General features: G+C 38.6%; 1 protein-coding gene across 1 annotated transcript in view; it reads right to left on the bottom strand.

Annotated features, from left to right (window-relative positions):
- LOC122747908 (putative tripartite motif-containing protein 49B) overlaps positions 1-21,056 on the bottom strand; it is an 82,298-nt gene extending 61,242 nt beyond the window's left edge. The window contains 1 exon segment of the mRNA XM_043993690.1: positions 21,023-21,056. Within this exon segment, the coding sequence (XP_043849625.1) occupies positions 21,023-21,056 (34 nt within the window).
- Positions 21,057-23,057: the final 2,001 nt, after the last annotated feature.

Genomic DNA, 23,057 nt, shown 5'->3' with positions numbered 1-23,057 from the left:
TTTTTGGATTCCAATTCTATCACTCAATAAATTAGGTATATCTCTCAGTTTTAGAGTATCTTTACAGTGTCTTGCTTTGACCTCTTTTTCCCATAAAAATCAGGTTTTAATGAATAATAAGAGGAGGATTTAAGAAAAAAACTATTTTGGTTCTCTCCCTACTCGTCTGACCTGCCCATTGTGTGGTTATCCCCCAAAGCTCTGCCCTAGGTCTGCTTCTCTCTCTCCTGGTGAGTCCATCAGCTTCCATGAGCTCAATTATTATCTCTATGCAGATTATACGTCTAGTTATAACCTCTCCCCTGAATTACAATTTTGCTTTACAATTGCCTTCTGGTTATTTCTTCTAGGATATCCCAAAGGAATCTCAAACTTCATATGTCCAAAAGGGAGCTCATTGTATTTCTCTACTAAACTTTCCCATTTCTATTGAGCACACCATCATCATTCCACTTTCTCAGGTTCCCAGCTTTAAAATCATCCTTAACCTTCCCTTCTTTTTCACCCTTTATACAATCAGATGCTAATTCTTATCTAGCCTACATTCACAGCATCTCTCTTATTCATCCTCTTCAGTCCACTCACACAGCCTCAATCTAAGTTCTGGCCTTCAGTATCTTTCACCTAGACTATTGCAATAGCCTCTTTAATGGTTTCCTGCTCCCATTCTCTCACCAATTTATCCTCCTCATAATTGCTAGTTTGCTATTCCGAAAATATAGATCTAACCATGTTGTTCTCTTCAAAACCTCCAGTAGGTCCTCATTGCCTCAGAGATAAACTACAAATTCCTCAGCTCAGCATTTAAAAGTATCTGCAATCTCGCTTCCATCAACCTTTCCAATTTTATTTCATATTTCTCCTTTTTAAACCTTCTCTATTCTAGTCAAACTTGTCTGCTAGCTGTTCCCTATCATCCCATTCAATTTTCTGCCTCCATGCTTTTGTACAGGCTATCCCCTATGTCTGGAGTACACTTAGAAATTCTAACCCTAACCCAGTTCCTTCAGGGGGCCATTCCTGATATCCCCAACTGCCAGAGTGCTCTCTCTCTCATTTTATAATATATTTATATACTTTGTCTTTAGTTAGCATTTTGAAATATTATTCTCCCAGTAGAATAGAATCTCTTTATTTTTGTCTTTACACCCCTGTATCTATCACAGGGTTAGGCACATAGTTGACACTTAATGCAGACTTCTTGAAATTGAATTAATTTGACTTGAATTTGTTTGACCAAAACATCAAGATGCAACCTAGCAGATGTCTATATAAGTGAAAAAGAGAAGGCACAGGTATTTTACCTTGATAATGGGGGAGGAGGAGAGGAAGGTGCTGGTTTATAAGCCCCTTCTGTGTTTGCATGATCACCAAATCAAAGGGGTCACTTTATTTTCTGGAATGACTCTGGATTGCTACATGGCAGCTTTCAATGCAGAGCTCCTGGTACTGTACTCAAGCAAAATGCTTCTGCAACTTGTCTTGCTGAGGCTTAGCAATCAAACTGTGCCATATAATGGTGGTTGGACCACCATTAAAGTTTTAAAAAGACCCAAAAAACAAAGCTAAAAAATTTGTAAGGCAAAACCTTTTTTTTTAGGTTTCACTGAAGTGTTGCCTGGTCTTAACTATAGACTCTTAGGATCTAGGGAATGGGGATTCTCTGCTTTTTCCAGGCTTCTAGGGGTATTACTGTGTGTATGTGTGCACATGGACACAAATACCCCTTTAGCTGACCTTCCCCTTCTCTGATGCCTTTCCATCTAATGTGTTAGGGAAGAGGTCCCCCCAGAGGGACTTAGTTATCCCCAGATGGGGCAAGTGATCTCCGACACAGGCTTCATGTTCTCCAGCCTATTGTGTGGGCTTCCCAGATGGATAGAAGCTCAGCACTCCAGGGCAGAGGCTGAATCCAAGGTGGGAATTACTCTGCTTAGCAAAGAGGATTAATGTATCATGGCAAAAGTTAATTTATTCAATTGTATGCAAAAGAAGTAGCAATAATGGCATGTACAAAGCTTTCTTATTGGGGCTATTGTATTATATGTTTAATTCCTATGAAAACACTGGTAGCTCTATTGAGCACCTTTTGGAAGGACTTGACCACTTCCAAAATGAATTGGATAGCAGTTAATTAAATACACTTGACTTTGATGAAACTGAAACCTGATAGGCTTTCAAGGAAATGAGGCTTAACAAGCCTTATTGAATTCTAATAGATAGTGGGGAGGATTAAATATAGGACAGGGTGGCTTTGGTTTTCACCAGTGGAATTATCGAGGAGACACCAGCCAACATCCTGGCCTGCTCAGCAGCAGAAGCTTGAGAGTTCAAAACCTCATGCTGGGGTTTTTGCTCAAATTGATGGTGGGTCACATGATGCCCTGGAACTCTGTCCTTGGTCCTATCCTGTTTAACACTTTTATCAATGACTTAGATGAAGATGTAGAAGGAAGGACTGCTTATTAACTTTACAGATGACACCCAGCTAGGAGAAATAGTTAATAGCATAAAGGACAGACTCAAGATTCAAAATGATATTGACATGCTGAAACAATGGATGAAGTTAGACATGAAATGTAATAGGAATAAACATAAACTCCTGCATTTAGGTAAACAATTGTACTGATCCAGGATAGGGTAAGTCTACTAGCTTGCTAATATTTCGCTTAGAAAATATTTGGAAGTTTTCCTTGATTATGAACCCAAATTGAAATAGTAGTATGATATAGTTCTTTGAAAACATTTTTTTTGAAATATGTGATATAATTGGTGTGGAAATATCTCATTGTGGATAAGTAAAAATGGGATGGATTACCAACCAGCTGGTTACTCATAAGCTAATTAAGCTCATGGGCCAAGAAAGTCAGGAGGTTCCATGCATTAAGCCAAAGGCTTGAGATCTACAAAGTTGAAAAAGTAGTAAAGGAGAAAGCCAAAGCTAAGAGAAAGATATGCTAGCCATGTTCTGAGAATGAATATAGGATGCTGACTGGTTCAATGAATGCTAAAGCCCAGAGTAGGGTACTTTACCCCCTTTAACCAGGTTGTAAGTTAACACAAGGACAGAGCCAATGTCTTTCACATGTTAAGTTTTCAGTAATGACTTGGCTGATACTTATTGATGATAGCTGTCTGGGCCTTCCTGCTTAGGGCAGGGGTCAGAATACTGCTTCTAGGAGTAAGGAGTACACCTTTATTTTCCCTCAAACATTTCTGTGGGGTATATATTTCAAATGATTTGGGGTATGGGGAAATCCTTTCAGTTTCTTGCATAAATCAATTTTCTTTAATTTTTTACATTTAAAATTTTAATTTAAATATATTTAAAAATGATTTTATTTACTTCTTTCTCCTTAATAATTTTTAAAAGGAGAAAAACATAATAGAAATCTGTGAATGAATAAGCTTTACCAAAGATGTGTAAATTCCTCATCTCTTGCAACTGGGAATAAATAGGTTATTCTCTCTGTAGTTTCCTTGGAACAGTACCTGGCATATAGTTGGTGCTTAATAAACATTTATTGATTGATTATTGCTTTTATGGGAAGAGTCAGTTCTCATAAATGCTTTATTTTTTTGTACAATTTGTCTCTTTACTTTTAAAAACTATAATTAATTTAACTTTTTCAGTCAACAAAAACCTACATTCTCTGCTTCCTATCTCCTCTTTCCCTAAATAAAAGAGAAAAAAAGAACCTTTGTAACACATGTGCATAGTCAAGCAAAACAAATTTGGAATGGGCCAAGTTCTCCCAAATGTATCTGTCCTGCACTCTAAGTCCATCACCTTATTGTTCAGGAAGTAAGTAGCATGTTTTTTCATGAGTCTTCTGGAATCCTGATTGTCACTGCACTGATCAGAATTCTTAAGTCATGAAAAATTATTTCTCTTTATAGTCCTTGTTATTATATAAACTCTTCTCCCTGGTTCTGCCTTTTTCACTTTGCTTTGATTCATACAAATCTTCCAAGGCTTCTCTAAAACTGTCTCCTTTATTATTGCTATGTTTTGTTTCTCGTTATCATTTTCATTTATTTATAATTTTATTTTTCCCCAATTACATGTAAAAAACAATTTTAATATCCATTTTTAAAACTTCGTGCTACAAATTCTCTTCTTCCCCCATACATTAAGAAGGCAAGCTATACAATATAAGTTATATATGTGTAGTCATGCAAAACATTTCCACATTAGTCAAGAAAACAGACAAAAAACACCAAGAAAAATAAACTAAAACAATTATGCTTCCATCTGTATCCAGACACCATCAGTTCTTTCTCTGGAGATAGATTGCATTTTTTCATCATAAGTCCTTCAGAGTTGTATTGGATCGTTGTATTGCTGAGAATAGCAAAGGTCATTTGCAGCTGATCATCTTACAATATTGCTGTTACTTTTTATACAGTACATTTCACTTTGCATCAACTCATTTAAGTATTTCCAGGTTTTCTGAGAGTATTTCTTATAGCACAATAGTGTTCCATCAAAATCACATCTCACAATTTGTTTCAGCCATTCCCCCGTTGATGGGCATCTTCTCAATTTTGTACTCTTTTCACTAGAAAAGATCTGCCACAAATATTTTTTGTAATATATGTCCTTTAACTTTTTGTTTTTTATCTCTTTTTTGGATACCAACCTAGTAGTGGTATTACTAGGTCAAAGAGTATGCATGGTTTTATAGCCCTTTGGCCATAGTTCCAAATTGCTCTATGGAATGTTTGAATCAGTTTACAACTCCACCAACAATGCATTAATGTCTCATTTTCCCCATATTCCCTACAACATTTGTCAATTTCCTCTACTGTCCTATTATCCAATCCAGTAGGTATGAAGTAGTACCCCAGAATTGTTTTGACTTGCATCTTTTTAGTCAATAGTGAGCTAGAACATTTTTATTTGATTGTAGATAGCTTTGATTATTTCATCTGAAAACTATTCTTATTTTTGATTATTTATCAATTGGCGAATGACTTATTTTTAATAAATTTGACTCAGTTCTTTATATGTTTGAGAAATGTGTCCTTATTCAGACAAATCTGTTTCAAAAAATTTTCAGTTACTATTGCTAATTTATTTCCCTCCATCCTATTCCTCCCCACAACATTTACTCTATTTCTATCTCCTTTCACCCTATCACTACTCAAAATTGTTTTGCTTCTGATTGACCCCTCCCCCAATCTGGCCTCCCTTCTATCACACACCCCTCCTCCTCCTTTCCTGCAGGGTAAGATATATTTCTATGACCAATTGAGTGTGTATGTTATTCCCTCCTTGAGCCAATTCTGATGAGAGGAAGGTTCACTCCTCCCCAGCACCTTCCCCATTTCCCCCTCCACTCCATTAGCTTTTTCTTGCTTTTAAATGTGAAATACTTTACCCCTTTCCAAATCTCCCTTTCCCTTTCTCCCAGTGCATTCCTCTTTCACCCCTTAATTTTATTTTTTAAAAGATAAAATTACTTTATATTCACTCATACCTGTTTCTTCTGTCTAAATATACTCCATCGAACTCCCTAGTAATGAGAAAGTTCTTATGAGTTACACATATCATCTTCCCATGTAGGAATGTAAACAGTTTAACCTTTTAATATCCCTTACTATTAATTTTTTCCTGTTTCCCTTTTTATGCTTCTCTTGGGTCTTGTATTTGAAAGTTAAATTTTCTGTTCAGCTCAGGTCTTTTTATCACTAATTCCCATTTCCTCCTGAAGAATCTTACCCTGTTTTGCTGGGTAGGTGATTCTTGGTTGTAATGCCAGTTCCTTTGCCCTCTGGAATATCATATTCCAAGCCCTCCAATTCTTAATGTAGAAGCTGCTAGATCTTGTGTTATCCTGACTGTGGCTCCACAATACTTGAATTGTTTCTGTCTAACTACTTGCAATATTTTCTCCTTGACCTGGGAGCTCTGGAATTTGTCTATAATATTCCTGTGAGTTTTCATTTTGGGATCTATTTCAGGAGGTGATTGGTGGATTCTTTCAATTTTTATTTTACCTTTTGCTTCTAGAATATCATGGCAATTTTCCCTGACAATTTCTTGGAAGATGATATCTAGGATCTTTTTTTTGATCATGACTCTCAGGTAGTCTAATAATTTTCAAATGATCTCTCCTGGATTTATTTTCCAGATCAGTTGTTTTTCCAATGAGTTATTTCACATTGCCTTCTATTTTTTTCATTATTTTGGTTTTGCTTTATTGTTTCTTGATTTTTCATTAGGTCATTAACTTTCATTTGGTCAATCCTAATTTTTAAGGTGTTATTTTCTCCAGAGAGCTTTTGTATCTCCTTTTCCATTTGGCCAATTCAGCTTTTCAAGGCATTTTTTCTTCATTCACCTTTTGTAGCCTTTTAACATTGGTCTTTGTTTAAGGTGATATTTTCTTCAGTATTTTTTGTGTCTCCTTTACTGAGCTGTTGGCTCTCCCCTTTGCATCCCTCTTATTTCTCTGTCCATTTTTCCCTCTTCCTCTGTTACTTTATTTTCAAAGTCCTTTTTGAGTCTTTCCGTGGCCTATGACCAATTTGTATTTTTCTTGGAAGCTTTGGATGTAGGAGCTTTGACTTTGTTATATTCTTCTGAGGCTACATTTTGATCTTCCTTGTCACCATAGGTAAACTTTATATGGTCAGAATTATTTTCCTGTTTGCTCATTTTCCCAGCCTATGTTTTGACTTTAACTCTTTGTAAAAGTGGGGGCACTGCTTCCAGGGAGTAGGGTGCACTGTCCCAAGCTTCCATGGTTTTGCAACTGTTTTCAGAGATGCTTCTAGGAATTTGTAAGTTTTTATTTCTTCCAAGGTGCTATGATATAAGGAGAGGTATGTTTACTACTCTCCTGGCCTGTGCTGTGGTCTGCAAGCAACTATAGGTCTGCTTTTCTGCCCTGCAACTATGAACAGAGTCCCACTTGACTGTGGCTGTAAGTCTGGTGTGCTTATGCTCCTCCCTGGTGGTGGAACCTACCACCCAGACTGTGACCTGGATCTGAGTATGGGCAAAATAACAGAGTCCTGCCTCAGTGCTAGCAAAGAGACCCCTATAATCTCTTTCTGGCCATTTGTTTAACTCCCTTACTAAGAGTTTCAGAAGCAGTTGCTGCTGCTGCTGATTCAGAGGCTCCTGAGGCCTGTGCTTGGTTTGCTGGGTCTGCACTCATGTGGCTTGTGCTGGACTGCTCTCCACTCTCACCCCAGTACATCAGACCTTTCCTGCCAACCTTCTAAGTTGTCTTTGGCTGGAAAATTATCTTACCCTATCCTTTTCTGGGTTCTGATGCTCCAGGAATTCTCTTATGGCATTATTTGAAGGTATTTGGAGGGATCTTGAGGAGAGCTTAGAAACGTCACTGTCTTTCCTCTGCCATCTTGGCTCTGACCCCACCTTTATTATTTCTTACAGCATATAGCATTTTATTACATTAATCTACTATAATTTGTTCAGTCACTCTCCAATTCATAGGCACCCCTTTAGTTTCTAGTTCTTTTTCTTCCACAAAGAGAGGTTCTATTAACATTTTGTACATAATGAATAACCCTTCCCAAACTGTTTGATTCTTTTTTTATCTCTTTAGTGATAGGCCCCAGTAGTGGTATTGCTAAGTTAAAGAGTATGCATAGTTCATTATTTCTTGGGCTTGGTTACAAATTGCTTACCAGAATGATTATACCAGTTTAAGACGATATTCACTAGCTATTTGTATACCTGTTTCCTATAGCCCCTACAACATTTATCATTTTGGGGAGTGGGGTCAATTTTGCCAATCAGATGAGGGTGAAGTGAAACTTCTGGGTTGCTTTAATTTATGTTTCTCTAATTATTAGTGATTGGAACACTTAAAAATATTGGTATCTTAGATTTCTTTTTCCAAAACTGTTTTTTCATATCCTTTGATCATTTATCATTTGGGAAATGTCTCCTATTCTTATAAATTTGAATATGTTTCTTATATATTTTGGAAATGAGACTTTTATCAGAGAAACTTGATGCAAAGACTTTTCCAAAGTTACCAGAGTCTCTTCAAATTTTAACTATATTGGTTTTGTTCATGAAAAGGCTTTTACATTTTATATGATAAAAATTGCCCATTTTATCTTCTTTGATTCTTTGTATCTTTTGTTTGGTCATAAAATTCTCATTTCCATATATCTAAAAGATATTTCTTTCCTTACTCCTCTTAATTTGTTTACAATGTCACCTTTTATGTCTGTCACATAATCATTGGGAGTTTATCTTGATATACAGTACAAAATATTGGCCTATATCTAGTTTCTGCCAGGCTATTTTGCAAGATCACCTTTATTTCTAAATAAATCCCTTTCCTTCAACTTGTCTACCCACAGATGAGTCACTTGTAACAAAGGGAAAAAAAAAGATAAAAAGCACTCCATCAAAACTAGCCAACATATCAAACAATCTGAAAATACGTGTAATATTTTATTCCTATGGTCTCTACTTTCCGCAAGGAAGAATAGAAAAAATCATTTTATAATCTTACGGCCAAGTTTGGTCACTATATTTATAAAGAGAATTCAGTTCAGTTTCTCTTTTCATTTACCTTGTAGTCACTCATTATATATGCTGTTTTTCTGGTTCTATTTACTTTGTACCAATTCAAATATATTTTCCCTTTCTTTCTGTATTATTTTTCAGATATAGGAGAGCAATTTATTTCATCTACACAAAACAAATTCTTTAGACACAAAAGACTAATAAGTCCACATTGATAAAGACCTATATTTCCTATCATTCCTTACTAGGTCAATATATGAAATATGAAACAGTGGTATTGTTGTACAGCTATTTCACCTCAATATAGCTCTTCATGGTCTGAAAATTTGCCTTAAGGTCTGTGTCTTCTGGTGAACCAGTATATGGCTTGTGTTCATCTATCTGTCAGTGGTTATCTTCTATGAAAAGGGGATAGTTGTAGAAAATTCCTGCTGCCAGTGACCTAACAGCTCCCAATCACTCAGACTCAGATGATTGCTCCCAAAGTTGGACATGCTCATCTCAGGATTATGGTTCTGCCACCTTACTCAGGGAAACACAAAACAGAAGTAACATCAAGGGCCTTTAGAATGGGTTCAGTCTTGTCTCAATAGCATGACATCTCACCATTTTGCCATTCCTTATCAAAAGACTTTATCGGACCTGACAGTGGGGTGGGCAGGAAGGGGGGGTGGATTTTGGTCACCTGCTCATTTCCCTGAACATTATATCTGAGACATTCAATTCTTTAAGCCTATATTGTCCTTACTGAAGACACTGAAACAGTAAGAAGGCAAGAAAAAAGAAGAAAGTATCTGAAGTCTGATCAGCAATAAGAGGATAGAAGAAAAAGCAAGAGGTGAAAAATGGATGACTCCCAAGGGAAGTTCTCTCAGATAATGGCTGAAGGCAGCTTCTGCTTTCATTAGATCATTTCCAGGCATCTTCTAATAGCAAATCAGATGACTTAGCAAGTAATCAAATAACATCAAGATGGAAGAAAAGGCAAAAGTGAGACAGCCTACTATGTAGAAAACTTAATCCAGGAACTTCTAGTGATGGAGCCTAAAACTCAGAGAAGAGGAACAACAAATTATTTTAGCTAATAGGCATTTTGTTAAAGCAATGTAACATAAGGATTATGAGCAAAAGAGACAGAGAATGGAGAATCTTAGTTCTGGAAAGTATAGTGGGTGAGGAGATATTTGCAGTGACCACAGAGAGTATGCACAATAAATGGATGTTGACTGATTGAGTGATATTTTATCCAGAGGTAAGCTATATGTATATAAAATAAAAGCTGATCTCTCAAATGGAGGAGAAGATGAAATGGCTAGTTTATCAGAGAGATTGAAATATTCCTTGATACAAAAGAAGTTCTTAATAGAGAAAACAATGAAGAAATTCAAAGAAAAAGGGGATGCTAGATCAGCTCATAGGATTAGATGTTTACCAACTACTTCTAGAAGGTTAGAGTTACATGACTTTCTGATTTTTTTCCTGACATTTCTAAGAACCAGAAATTTTTAATTTTAAGAACTTCCCATGAAACTTTTAACATCATAATCTCATCAATGCTATTTCTTTTCTTCTTTTTAATTTTATTTGTATTGCTGTCTTTTGTTTTTATATCACCTTTATTTCTAAATATATACTCCTCACTCAATAAGTTATCCCTTATAGTTATGAATTAAGAAAGGGAAAAGATTTCAGCTAAACCAATCAATACATAAGTTATTTCTAATAACATATGCAATATTGCCCACTTATAGTCTTTTTCCTCTGTAGAGAGGAGAAGGAGGTACATTTTCTCAACTCTTTTTCAAGGCCAGGCTTGATTATTATAATTACACAGTTCAGAACATAACTTTAAAAAAGAAAACTGAGATATAACTCAATAAGTGTAAGGAGAGATGTAAAGCAGTTTTATCACACAGACAGTGGTAGGAATGGACATAATTTACTTTTGGGGCCTCTGGTTATTAACAGTGATTTTGCACCCTTTAGGTTATAGAACTTGTTTGATCCTTGAGGGTTGATATCCAAAAGGCAGTATGATGCAAATGAAGAGTACTGAATTTGGAGTTCAAGTACCTAGCTTTGAATTTAAACACCTATCCTTACCACCCTGAACCACACACACACACACACACACACACACACACACACACACAGTAGTTGTATGACCTTGGGAAAAATAATTTTTGTTCTATAGGCCTCAGTTTTCTCTTTGTATAAGGAAAGAGATGTAGAAAATTATCTTCAAGCTCCCAGTTCTTTTTAAAAATCATATTATTTCATTTTATTTAGAATTTTCCCTAAGTTAAAAAAATTTAAAAAAACACATTTTTTTCACATTGATATTTTAAAACTTTGTGTTCTAAATTTTCTTCCTCCCTCCCAATCCAGTTCTAACTTATCTATGACCCCCTCCAAATGGAGTTCACACTGAGCAAATCCACCATTGAGAACTAAGGTTGGTGGGGAATTGAGATGCTCTGGGGGCGTGACATTTTTGTTGTCCCCATTGCACATGATTTCCAGCTAATCTAGAAGTTTAGGAAACTCACATAGGATTTTCTCTCTTCTTGCTCATTTTGTAGCTAGCATCTAGTACACCTTTATGTTCTCCTTCCTCCTATTTGTCCCCCATCCCCACCCCCCACCCGCCCTTTTTGGGAGGAAGGCAGCAGCTGGGACTCAGCCTATTCAGCTAAGGCAGATGAACTCCAGAAATAACTTTTCTTCCTCTCTTTTACTCCTGGAAGGAGGCCGCACCCTCTGGGTATTTCTGCTCCCTCCCTCCCCCTTCTCTTCCTCCTACTAGCAACACTCCCTAGTTTCTCTTTTCTGCTGGCCCTTTAGTAGGTTGGCAAGTTCCTGTACTATCCATGGTCCTGAAAGCTGAATATGTTCTCTGGTCCCTCCTCTTCAGGGAAAGCCTAAAGCATACAGTTGTCCGGCTGTGAAAGATCACCAGGTTTTGGGAAAAGTCATTGTTTTGGGGTTTGGGGAACTTGTAAGCTGGTATCAGAAATGAGGGAATCCCTGAGTCTTGGCAGTCCAAATGAACACCATTCTGTTTTTTTTTTCCTTTCATATATTATTATTCCAATCTGAAACCTAGAGAAGGAAACTATTTACCAAGGTCATATAACAAATTAATAACAAGGATTAGATTATATTGTTCTGACTCCTAGTCTTATGTTCTCCCTAGCCTACCCTAGATGATTGGGAAACTTCTGTGATAACTGAAATAAAGGGAATGAATAAGCATGACTACACATTCAATTCACTTTATTCAATTCAACAAAACAAGAGGTAAGGATGAATGTAGTGAATAGAGCGTTAGACTAAAATTCAGGAAGAACTCGGGCTAATCCTTGCCTCCAATATTTACTAACTGTGTGACTATGGGCAAGTCACTTAACTTCCTGGACCCATTTTTTCTTTTTCTTTTCTTTCTTTTCTTGTTTTTGTTTGTTTTTTTTTTTATGGGGCAATTGGGTTTATATGACTTGCCCAGGGTCACACAGCTAATAAGTGTTAAGTGTCTGAGGCCAAATTTGAAACTCAGGTCCTCTTGAATTCAGGGCCTATGGTCCCTGACCACCTAGCTGCCCCAACCCATTTTTTTCTACCTAAAATGGGGATAATTACACCTATAGAAACTACCACACAGGTTCAAATGAGATTATAATTTTTTATTGCAAATCTTAAAGTGCAATGTAAATATTAGCCATTAATTAAGGTATCTATTCCACACATGACTTGCACCAAGTGTTGTGAGAGATACAAAACTTGGATTAGACACTGCCCCTGCATTCCTAGAATTTACAATCCGGAAGGTAAGGATGCCATATCCACATAATAAAAAATAAAGGCATAGGACCACAGGATTAGATTTGGAAGTGATTGTAGATGTCACCTAATGCATCCTTATTTTATAGGCGAGGAAACCAACAGCAAGTGAATTAGGTTCAAATCACAGTGCCTTTTGAGGTCTGAGGAAAGTATACTCATTTTGCACCAATTTTTGGGGATTTCAGACATCACAGCTAGGTGGTTCTTATTATTTAGTGAATAATAGAATCCAACATGTTGAGATGTGGATTCAGATGCTGGTAGTCCCACATCAAAAAAATCACCCTTAGAAGTATCTTATCCTATCAGTACAATTTGAACAATCTGAATATTGGAAGAAACTTGGAAAGAGCACGTGATTTAGTCCCTGCTTCTAGGCAGGTGGATATTATTACAATAGATGATTGTAATATATGTGCCTGATGGGATCCATACCAGGTGTGACCATTAAGCGATGAGACTAATCCCACAATCTACACAGATATGTAGGTCCCCTTACTTTATAGTCATACCTTCACACAGGCTACTAAAAAAAATAGCTGCTTAAGGAGCAAGCAATGAATGTATCTGAAATGTTGCTTGAACCTGTTTGTATCTTCTGCCAGTTTTCCTCTGAAATAATTCAGCAGAGTCTGGATGATAGAATATTTCTTAAAGGAAATGTGGTTTCTCTTATTTCCAAGTGCAACAGTTGTTCAGAGAGTCAGCTTACTGGGTTAATTACCTGAGTATTACACACAGTACAATGATTTTGATAGCTGCATGATATTTAGGGCCTGCATGGCAACCCTGTAAGAGGGATCAGCTCTTTGTGACTTGGAATGCCCTTGTTTAAAATGGCTTCCTCCCCTAGACACATGGTTCCCAGAGGACATGCTGGTTGTGATTAGATTTTTATATGTGAAAAAATGATTCTATTAGAGAAAGGGATTGACAACTTGTTGAATTTATGGATAGAATGTCTTCAATTGACAAGACATATCCAAGTAGCACGCAGATTTTCAGGGAGGAAGGCAGGGTTCCCAGGTGTCTTCACCAAAAGAAAGACCGGCAAATCCAACAAAGGATGCTACTTTGCAGGAATGTATCCCATATGATGACAAATATTTAACTTCATTTGGAGATAATGTAGAAAAGTAGGAAAAAATGGTGGTCATCTATGTCTTGCTTTACCTGGAAGTTAAGGCCTTGACTATTTTGGCCCATCCAGCCGTTCCCACCTTATTTGCATTTCTCCCCTTTCCCCCTCATCTGCATTTCTCCCCTTTATCTATACCATCCTCTGTCTTAACTAGATTGTTTTTAATGATACCCTGCATTTTCTTATCACCCTGCTTTTGCCCCTTCCCCAAAGTTGTTCTTTCTGAATTCTTGACCATCTTTCACAGCCTATTCCTAAAGCTAATGTTTCTGAGAAGCTTTCTCAGTCCTCCAGTTTCTCTGAGATGCCAAAACATTTTGTTCCTCTTTTATTACACTTTTACATTCTAGAGTTCTATGTGGATGGATTTTATCTGTTCTGCTAGATAGAAACAGATTTGCAAAGAAGAAGTCATGTCTTCTTCTTTGCATCTTTCACAGCATCCAGCCCTATATATGAACTTTTTTTAAAAACCAGGCTTGTGATTTCATCAGCCTAGGGAGCTTCCTGTTAGGATTTTTTCCTACCAATTAAGGTAGGCACCTACTCAGAATGTTTCCTTGAGCATTGAGGAGTTAAGTGAATGGCCCAAAGACACAACTCAATATGTACCACAGGCAAAACTTGAAACCAGATATTCTTGACTCTAAGACCAGTTTTCTACCCCCTAAGCCTGTGGTTCTCCAAGCATGATTCTGGTACCCTTGGGTATCTTTGAGGCTCTTTGAGGGGTACATTGGGTCAAACCTACACTCAGAATAATACTAAATATGATTTACTAGTAAAATGTTTCGCTTCTTTCCAACTCTATATTTCTCTGAGGCTGCATTTGCTTGACATACTTCAAAACAACATAACCCAAAAGACTGAATGTAGAATCAGTTATGGTATTCCAGCTGTCTTATATTAAGCAAGATATAAAAGAGATTTGCAAAGATATATAAAACAATGTCATTCCTCTCACTCAATATTTTTGTTTTGGAAAAATAATTTTCACAAACTATGTTATTCATATTAGCATGTCATGAGTTTGTTTATATTTTAAATGAATTAATATTTCAGAAATCTTATTCATTTTAATTTTAATATGATAAAATTGATAATGGTAACCCATAAAGACAAGAGTTCCTTGGGGTCCTCAATTTTTAAAAGTGTAAAAGGGTCCTGAGACCAAAAAGTTTGAGAACCACTTACAAAAGTCATGCTGTTTCTCAAACTACTGAGTAAATTAACTTGTAATAATAAAATGTATTTCTTAAAAAACACCTTTTAGGATTTTGAATGATCCTCATGTGTATAATCTTTCACTGGTGCTTCATATCAGGTATATACCTGATTTAAGGCATTCATATTCATCTAAAACACACTTATAAATGACTATTCTATGCTATGTGTTGGGAAAGATACAATGATAAATGATATGGCTCTTACTCTAAGCTGCTTTTAGGCACTTTGATTTACTTACCTGTGTATATGTTATCCCACCCCTCTCCCTCTCTCAGAATGTAAGCTCCTTGAGGTGACTATTTTTGGCTTATTTTTGTATTCCCACACACTAGTACATTTCCTTTACACATAGTAGGTACATAAGAAATGCTTGTTGAATTGAATTATAACATGCTAATTTTAATTAACAACAAAATAAAATGAACACACCAATTACTGGCATGTAAATTAGCACTGGAAAACAGTTTGTTTTCCAAAATAATTTAAACACTATCTATGTAGGGAGTGGGCGGGAGTGGTGTCCCAATTATTACTATTTTATTACAAACGCTCTTAAGTACTGAGAGTTTTCAGAGAAGGAGCAAGGTCTGAGAGAGGATTCTGGGAGGAGGCAGACATCCTGAAGGCCCAATGCGGCTACTCTGCCTTACCATCCCTAACCTCTCTGTAGCTAAAGAACCTTCCTTCTCCCCCTCAACACACTCTTCTGGGTCTTTTCCCTCCTGGGATCCATTCAACCTGATTCCCAAGCAGGAGATTCTAAATCAGCCAGGGGTTATTAGCTGTGGAAAGCTATGGAGAATGTTATGTCTTTTGTGGAAATGGCAGTTAAGGCTCTAAATAACAGCAATGGGGGATATTGTAGAAGGCTTCAAAAGGGGTTTTGTTGGCTGATTTATAACCAACTTTTGAAATGAAATTTAATAAATCTAGGAAGATATATGAGCCTTCCAGGGCTTGTTATATGAATTGTTTGTAACCGATTTTTTTTTCATAGAGCTTCATATCAATTGCTTTTATATATTTCATGTATCCTCAGAAAATGAGCTCTAAGAACGAGAGCTCCTGACTGCCTTCTTTTGTCTCCCTTGTTTAGGGACAAATGCTTATCATTCCCACATGAGGCAAGATTGCTCCATGGAGACAGTGAGCCCTTGACTGGAAGTTAGGAGTTCTATATTCTAGGCTTGATTCATTTACTGCTCTGCTATGTGATCCCTTCAGGGGATAGGGGATAGGGGAACATTGTAATTTAACCCTGGTGATTCCCTTCTTTCTCCATCTGCCATGGACAATTCTTTCCTCAAAAATAAGGCATGCGGCCCTTTCTCCTTCCCTAATTCAGAGAGACAGAGACAGAGAGTGAGTGACAAGGAGAAACAGAGAGATGGACACAGAGAGAGAGGCAGAGAGAGAGACACACAGAGAGTCACAGAGACAGACACAGATAGTGACAGAGACAGAGAGACAGATAGAGACAGACAGACAGATGGAGAGGCAGAAACACAAAGAAATACATACAGAGAGAAATGTTGATGGTAATTGCTTATATTTGTGATTTAAGGTCATAGATCATAAGATCATATATTTAGAACTGAAAGGGAACTCAGAAACTCTCTGGTTCAAAATCCTCATTTTATGGATGAGGAAACAAGTTCAGAATTGGTTAAAGCACTTAGGTTGGGTAGGGTCAGAGGTGGAATTTGAACGGAAGTCTTCTTGACTCCAAGTCTAGAACTCTTACCAAGTATTTAAGAGAGTGATTTTCACCCCACTTTTCTCCCTCCCTCCCCACCTTTCTCTCTTCACACACACAGTCAGGGTAGGTAATGTGGGTATTATACTCATTTTACATATGGGGAACCAAAGGTTCAGAGAATTTATATGCTCAGCATTATTGAGCTAGTATTGGAATCTAGACTTGAACTCAGTTCCTCTGGCTCCATATTCAGTGCTCATCCCACTCTCTCCTCAGATAAATATAGAGACACTTTCCTGGATTGGAAGTGAGCTGTCATATTGCTATCATTCATCTTATCCAAGACCTTGTCACCACCTAAATTGAGACCACATGTCATTGAAGTCACTGGGAGTCAGAGGGGAAAAGAGGTTTATAATCAATACTTATTTTTTGCGAATCCAGAGACAAGGAAAATTTCCTTCACTTTGTCTCTGAGTAAGATAGGGAATACCCTACAAGGGGAGATGAGGTTAAGGACAGAGAGGTCTAGTTCTGGACCTATGGAAAGAAGGTGGCTTTTCAGGAAAATTATGGTTAACTTAGTGAGGATTGCTACAAGCTGTTAGGCTCAGGTCAAGATCAGTAAAGAAGGCCTAGCCAAGAAGCATACTTCCTTTGGTTTCCTCAAGTTCTGAATGTGAGACCTCATCTTCTAACCAAAAATTTGTGGAGGAGCAGTATGCTTGGAAAAGAGACATCTATTTTCAAATGGTTCATAATATATAAAGGGGAATAAAATCTTCATTCTCTCAATGATTTACCTGCTCCATGCTTTGCTATGGGATAAATTACCACTCAGTGTGGGCAGTAAAATTAATAGCTTCTTAGGAGGATGGGGAGGAATGAAAATAGAGCATTGAGCAAGGAAGCACTCAGAGCAGTGATAGGCAATGCAGATCCTGCAGTTTCCTCATTCGTATATTTATTCACACCATTCATTCATTTATTCATTTTTCTGCAGTATTTTCTTTAAACCAACAAATAGTTATTAAGGATATACATACAAGGGATTGTGCTGGGCATTCAATTATAGGTCCCCTATTTTAGAAAAGACAGTGAGAGATTACAGTATGTCCAGAGGAGAGCAGTCCAGCAGAATGGATGCTTTTTCAGGACAGGGCTTGACCTTTTTTATTTCTCCTTGTATCCCCAGTGATGAACACAGGGCCTCATGCTTAGTAGGAACATAATAAATACTTGTTGATTTGAACTGAACCAGAATGGTGAGGGGACTTGAAATCACAACATATGAGAATCACATTTAGCCTGGAGAAGAGAAGGCTGCATGGAGCTATTGTATCTACCTTCAAAAGTGGGAATAGTCAGGAGGGAGACATAGCTTGGGAATTTCTTCTGACACCCTTTTTGTAAGAGTTTCCCCATCTGTAAAATGGGGAAAATAATATTGTCCCTACCTTCTTCAAAGGTTAGTTGTGGGGCAGCTAGGTGGCGCAATGGATAAAGCATCAGCCTTGGATTCAGGAGGACCTGAGTTCAAATGCGACCTCAGACACTTGACACTTACTAGCTGTGTGACCCTGGGCAAGTCACTTAACCCTCATTGTCCTGCAAAAAAAAAAAAAAAAGGTTAATTGTGTAGAAAGTGCTTTGTAAACCCTTAAGTGCTATCTGACAATTATCATTGATATTAATTATCATTAATTAGAGAAGAATGGGTGATATCTTCAACTATTTGAAGAGTTATTTAGAAGAGGGAGTAGCCAGGGGAATAAAAGTTTAGGGAGGCAGTAGAAGAAAGCTGTTCGAAAACGAAATGTTAGTGAGTCTAGGATCATAAATTTAGGGTTGAAAGCAACTCAAAAGTCATCTAATCCATATCTCTCACTACACAAAGGAGAAAACAGACTTGGAGAGTTTAAGCAACTTACCCAAAGCCAAATAGGTAGTAAGAAGCAGAGGCTGAAATAAAATCGAGCTCCTTTGACTCCAAATTCATCGTGCTTCCCAGTGTACCATGGTGTCTTCTCCCTATCACTGCAATGTTAAGCAAAGACTAGATGATCATTTGTCAAGGATATTACAGAGCAAATTTCTGGCTTGAGTGGGAAGTTCATTTCATTCTTTGTATTCATATCCCCATTGCCTACTATATTAGTTGGAATATTGTAGGTGACTAATAAATGCTTGTTGATTGATTGGACTATGTGGTTTCAAAGGCTCCTTCTAATTCTAAGAATTGATGATTCCAAAAATTACACTTATTAAATGTCTTCTGTGAGTAAGGCATCATATTAGATTGAGGAGGAAACAGGATGAAATGGAAAGAATGCTGGTTCTGGAGTCAGATAATATGGTTTCAAATCCTAGTTATGATGCCTGTGTGACTTTGGGGCAAATCACTTATTCCCCCTCAGACTTTCGTTTCCTCATCTGAGGAAGTTTGGATTAAATTATTTGTAAGGGCCCTTTCAGATCATGATCTTTAATTAGGATTGGGCATTACAAGGGATATGAAGATGAGTAATACACAGTCCTCAGGCACGAAGCCCACTGTGCTAGGAGAACTGATCTCCATTGTGACCCCCCCCCCCATTCCCTCCCCAGGGAGCATTGCCACCACATGGATTGGCCTTGTCTTCCCTTTTTCCTCAGGTCTTCATTGAAGAAAAATAACTTCCATTTGTAGGGTACTTCAAACTTTCCCAAGGGCCCTCCCATCTATTTAACCAGACCACTCATTTGATCCTCACAACAAAATTGTGCGGTAGGTAGAGCAGATGGGGAAATTGCATAACAGCTGACACTTGGATGATGCTTTAAAGGTTGCCATGTTCTTTACAAATATTATCTCATTCAAGCCTCTCAAGAACTTAGGTATGTTGGTGTTAGGGATATTTTTATCTATGAGGGAACTTATTTTTCTAGGAGTTAAATACCTTCCCCAGGGTCAAATATCTACAAAGTCTTGGGAGCAAGACCCAAACCCAGGTATTCCTGATACCAGCACTCTATCCAGTTTCATGGAGGAGGCATAAGCTGAAATGAAGGATGGAGACAATCTGGAATGACAAAGGAGGAAGACAGAATAGCATGCCAGGGTAGAGGGGACGCAGTTCCAAAAAAGTCATGAGAATAAATAGAGAGAAGGTACATTTTTGGAATACTGAGGAAACCAGTTTGCCTGAAATAAGTAATTCAAGTAGAGGAATAAATAAAGTAGGAATAAATAAGATAGAAAATGATAGGGCAGGGAGGTTAAAGTCAGATTGTGTAACTCATTCAATACTAGGCCAAAGAGCCCCTAATTTGGTTTGGTTATTTGTATAGCTAGCTAGATGACTCAATGGCTAAAGTGCTGGGCCTGGAGTCAGGAAGACCTGGGATCACATTCCTACTCATTGCTCCATGTTGTCTATAGTGTTGCTATCATTTAGCCATATTTGAATCTCTGTGACCCTGTGGACCATACTGTCCATGGGCTTTTCTTGGCACAGATACTGGTGTGGTTTGCCATTTCCTTTTCCAGCAGATTTAGGCAAACAAAAATTAAGTGATTTGTCCTGGGTCACACAGCTAGTTAGTGCCTGAAGCTGGATTTGAAATCAGGCTCTATCCACTGTATCACCTAACAAACCATTTCCCCATCAACAGTCTGGCTGGACCAGATGATCTCTAAGGTAATTTCCAGTTCTAAATCAATATTCATCAATCATCATTTTAAAAGTTAATGTTGGGGGCAGCTAGGTGGCGAAGTGGATAAAGCACCTGCCCTGGATTCTCAGGAGTACCTGAGTTCAAATCTGGCCTCAGACACTTGACTCTTACTAGCGGTATGACCCTGAGCAAGTCACTTAACCCCCATTGCCCTGCAAAAAAAAAAGAAAAAAGAAAAAAGAAAAAAAAAGTTAATGTTATTACTTTGTGCAGAGCTCAGTTCTAAGGTGGAAAAGGGGGCTATGATTCGAAGTTTACAAAAGACCCAGTCTGTGCCAGCATTAAGTTTACAGTTAAAGACAGGGATAAAACACAAAAACACAGTGTAATACACACACAGTACATGATTAGTACCATTCATTATAGAGGAATAAAACCAAGTTCTGTGTGAGATCTGAGTGGGAAACAATCATCATCTAACTTGAAACATCAAGAATGCTTTGGTGACACTTGATTTTTGCTTTAAAGGTTGGATGGGAATTTAACAGGCTTTGGCTCCAATGAGGGCTTGTGATTAGCATTCTATGACATGACCCTAGGTAACATCAGTGACCTCAGTTAAAATTTCCTTTCAAAAATCAAATACTAAATAATTTTTTAAAAAAGATTACAGCTTTAAAAAACACACCAAACTTACTTCCAAGTGCCTTAGATTGGCATGGGGGTTATTTGCTTAAAGTGTATTTTCCAGATAATCTCTCCAATGTCTTTAACTCCCTCCCCACCTCCTTTCAGACTCTTCTCAGATCTGCCACCTCCCCCCCTCTTTCCTTTCCCTATCCCCCAACTACACACACTTGCCTCTGCATCTCAGTCTCGCTAGCTGAGACATTCCGGAAAACTTCGACCCAAGATTGATGGCTTCATAACTTGCCTGGCGTCCTTGCGCTACAGCGGCCGCAGCCCATGAATCATAAATGCAGCATCACCCGCTGGCTCCCCTGGCAGAGAGCACAAAGGACGCACTGGAGGCCAGGCCTGGCATGGAAGCCCCTTGTGCCAGCTGCTGCAGCCTGGGAGAGGAAGAAGGAGCACAGACTGCCACAAAAGCCCTGGCCTCCAGCGGGTGTTACCTTTTCAACCTCTAAGCACGCCCCACCCCCCGCCATTCCCACTCCAGCGTCCAAGGGAAAAAATATTTTTCGTATATAAAGTTACATGCTTTAGCCAATTAGTAACCTGCTGCTACAACGTCAAAATGTCTAGGAATCCCCTTCTGCCCTGCTTCTTTTTTTCATCAGAACCCTTTAGGAAGTCTGTGTCAGGGTCAAGTAGGACTGGCTGAGCTGAGGAAAACCACTTTCTAGCACCCAGCTCCACTCCCTGGCCTTGCATGAGAAACTCAGCTTTCGTGTTTCCATCAGCACAAACATGCCGCTCGTTAAATTTCAGCTCCAGAAGGCGGGGGTGGGGTGGGGTGGGGGGAACCAAGCAGGACTTTCAAGGAAGGGGAGTCTTTATTTATTGGGGGAGGGGAGGAGGAGAGAGAAGGGAAAGAGAGAAAGGAAAAGAGCCAGCAAATGCATATCCATCTGCCCTTTCCTGCCCTTGAGGAGAGTTAGCAGCATAAGAGGCTTTGGGGCTCTGCAGCTTTGCTAACTCCCCAGCATCTCCATTTTCTGAAATGAGGGTTTGCAGCCTTAGCTCATCCAAGCCCGCAGATTACTATTAGAGATAGCTCCGCACAAATGCGGTACCTATTGTCCCGGCTCACCGGACGCCAGACAGCCCTGACGCTGGGGAATGGCACCCGCCGGAGAGGGCCCCATGCCCCACCGACCGGCGGACTCCGTATCTCTCCTTGCCTTGCATGAAAGTCCAAGGCACTCAATATCCCAGAAGATAGAGATCAATCCTGGTGCGCCAGAGAGGAACCCGATCAGAGAAGGAGAGCCTACGTTAGAGATTAGCAGAATGGGGGTGGGGGGTGGGGGGTCGGGTAGTGTAGGGGGTGGGGGAGGGTTGTTGACGACTGAGGGTTAGGAGTGAGGATGGGGGTTGAGATGGACACAGAATTAACAGCAAATTCAGTCACATTTTATTTCAAGTCTGTGCGGAAGAATTTTAATCTTATGTGGAATAATGCTGCCTGGGTGCAGTTTGGCAGGGGCTAGAAAACTCCAGGCAAGATGTTATTCAGTTTGAGTTGGAGATACTCCTGGCTGTCCGATTTTCTCAGTACCTCTAGCCCTGTTGATTGTTATTATGGTCTTGCCAAAATCTGCAAATGGCTTTGCATTTCATATCCGCCTTAGATAAAAACAGTCTGCAGCTTTGCGTTTGAATACAAATGACGGAGGATGATCTCCAGGGTGTAGACCTTTAAGTGCTAACACACTCTTACTACTTGGAATATAAACTTCCTGACTGCACTGGGTGTTCCTGCTTCCACACCTTCCTTTCAGCTCAGTGGATTCTGGGGAATACGAATTGAGAAACTCTGGGCTCTCCAAGTTTGAGGTGACTGAGAATAAGAATGCCAACACTACCTCATATTATTTTCATGGACCTAGCCTGACTTTCATCTCATCTCTCTGAGTTTCCATGAAAAAAAATTTAGCCTGCAGACTTTGGGGCCTAGCTCGGTGTTTCACAGGATCACGGCATTTTAAAGTGAAAAGAAACTAAGTGGTCGTATAATCCATATTCCTGCCCTTAAATGAATCCCTACTGCAACATACCTAGCAAGTGGTTATCCAGCCTTTGATGAGAGGAAACACATCACCTTCTCAGCTAGCTTATTCCACTTATGGAGGATTCTGACTTTTAGGGAATTTTTCTGGACATCAAATCTAAATTTGCCCCTTTACAGCTTCTAACCATTGTTTCTCATTTGACCTTTCTGGGGTCAAATAAAATGAGACCTGAGTTTGAATCCTAGGCAGGTTACTTAAGCTTTCTGAGACTCA

This window comes from Dromiciops gliroides, chromosome 3 (assembly GCF_019393635.1).
Source record: "Dromiciops gliroides isolate mDroGli1 chromosome 3, mDroGli1.pri, whole genome shotgun sequence".
Lineage (NCBI taxonomy): Eukaryota > Metazoa > Chordata > Mammalia > Microbiotheria > Microbiotheriidae > Dromiciops > Dromiciops gliroides.
This window is presented reverse-complemented; position numbering and strand designations above follow the sequence as displayed.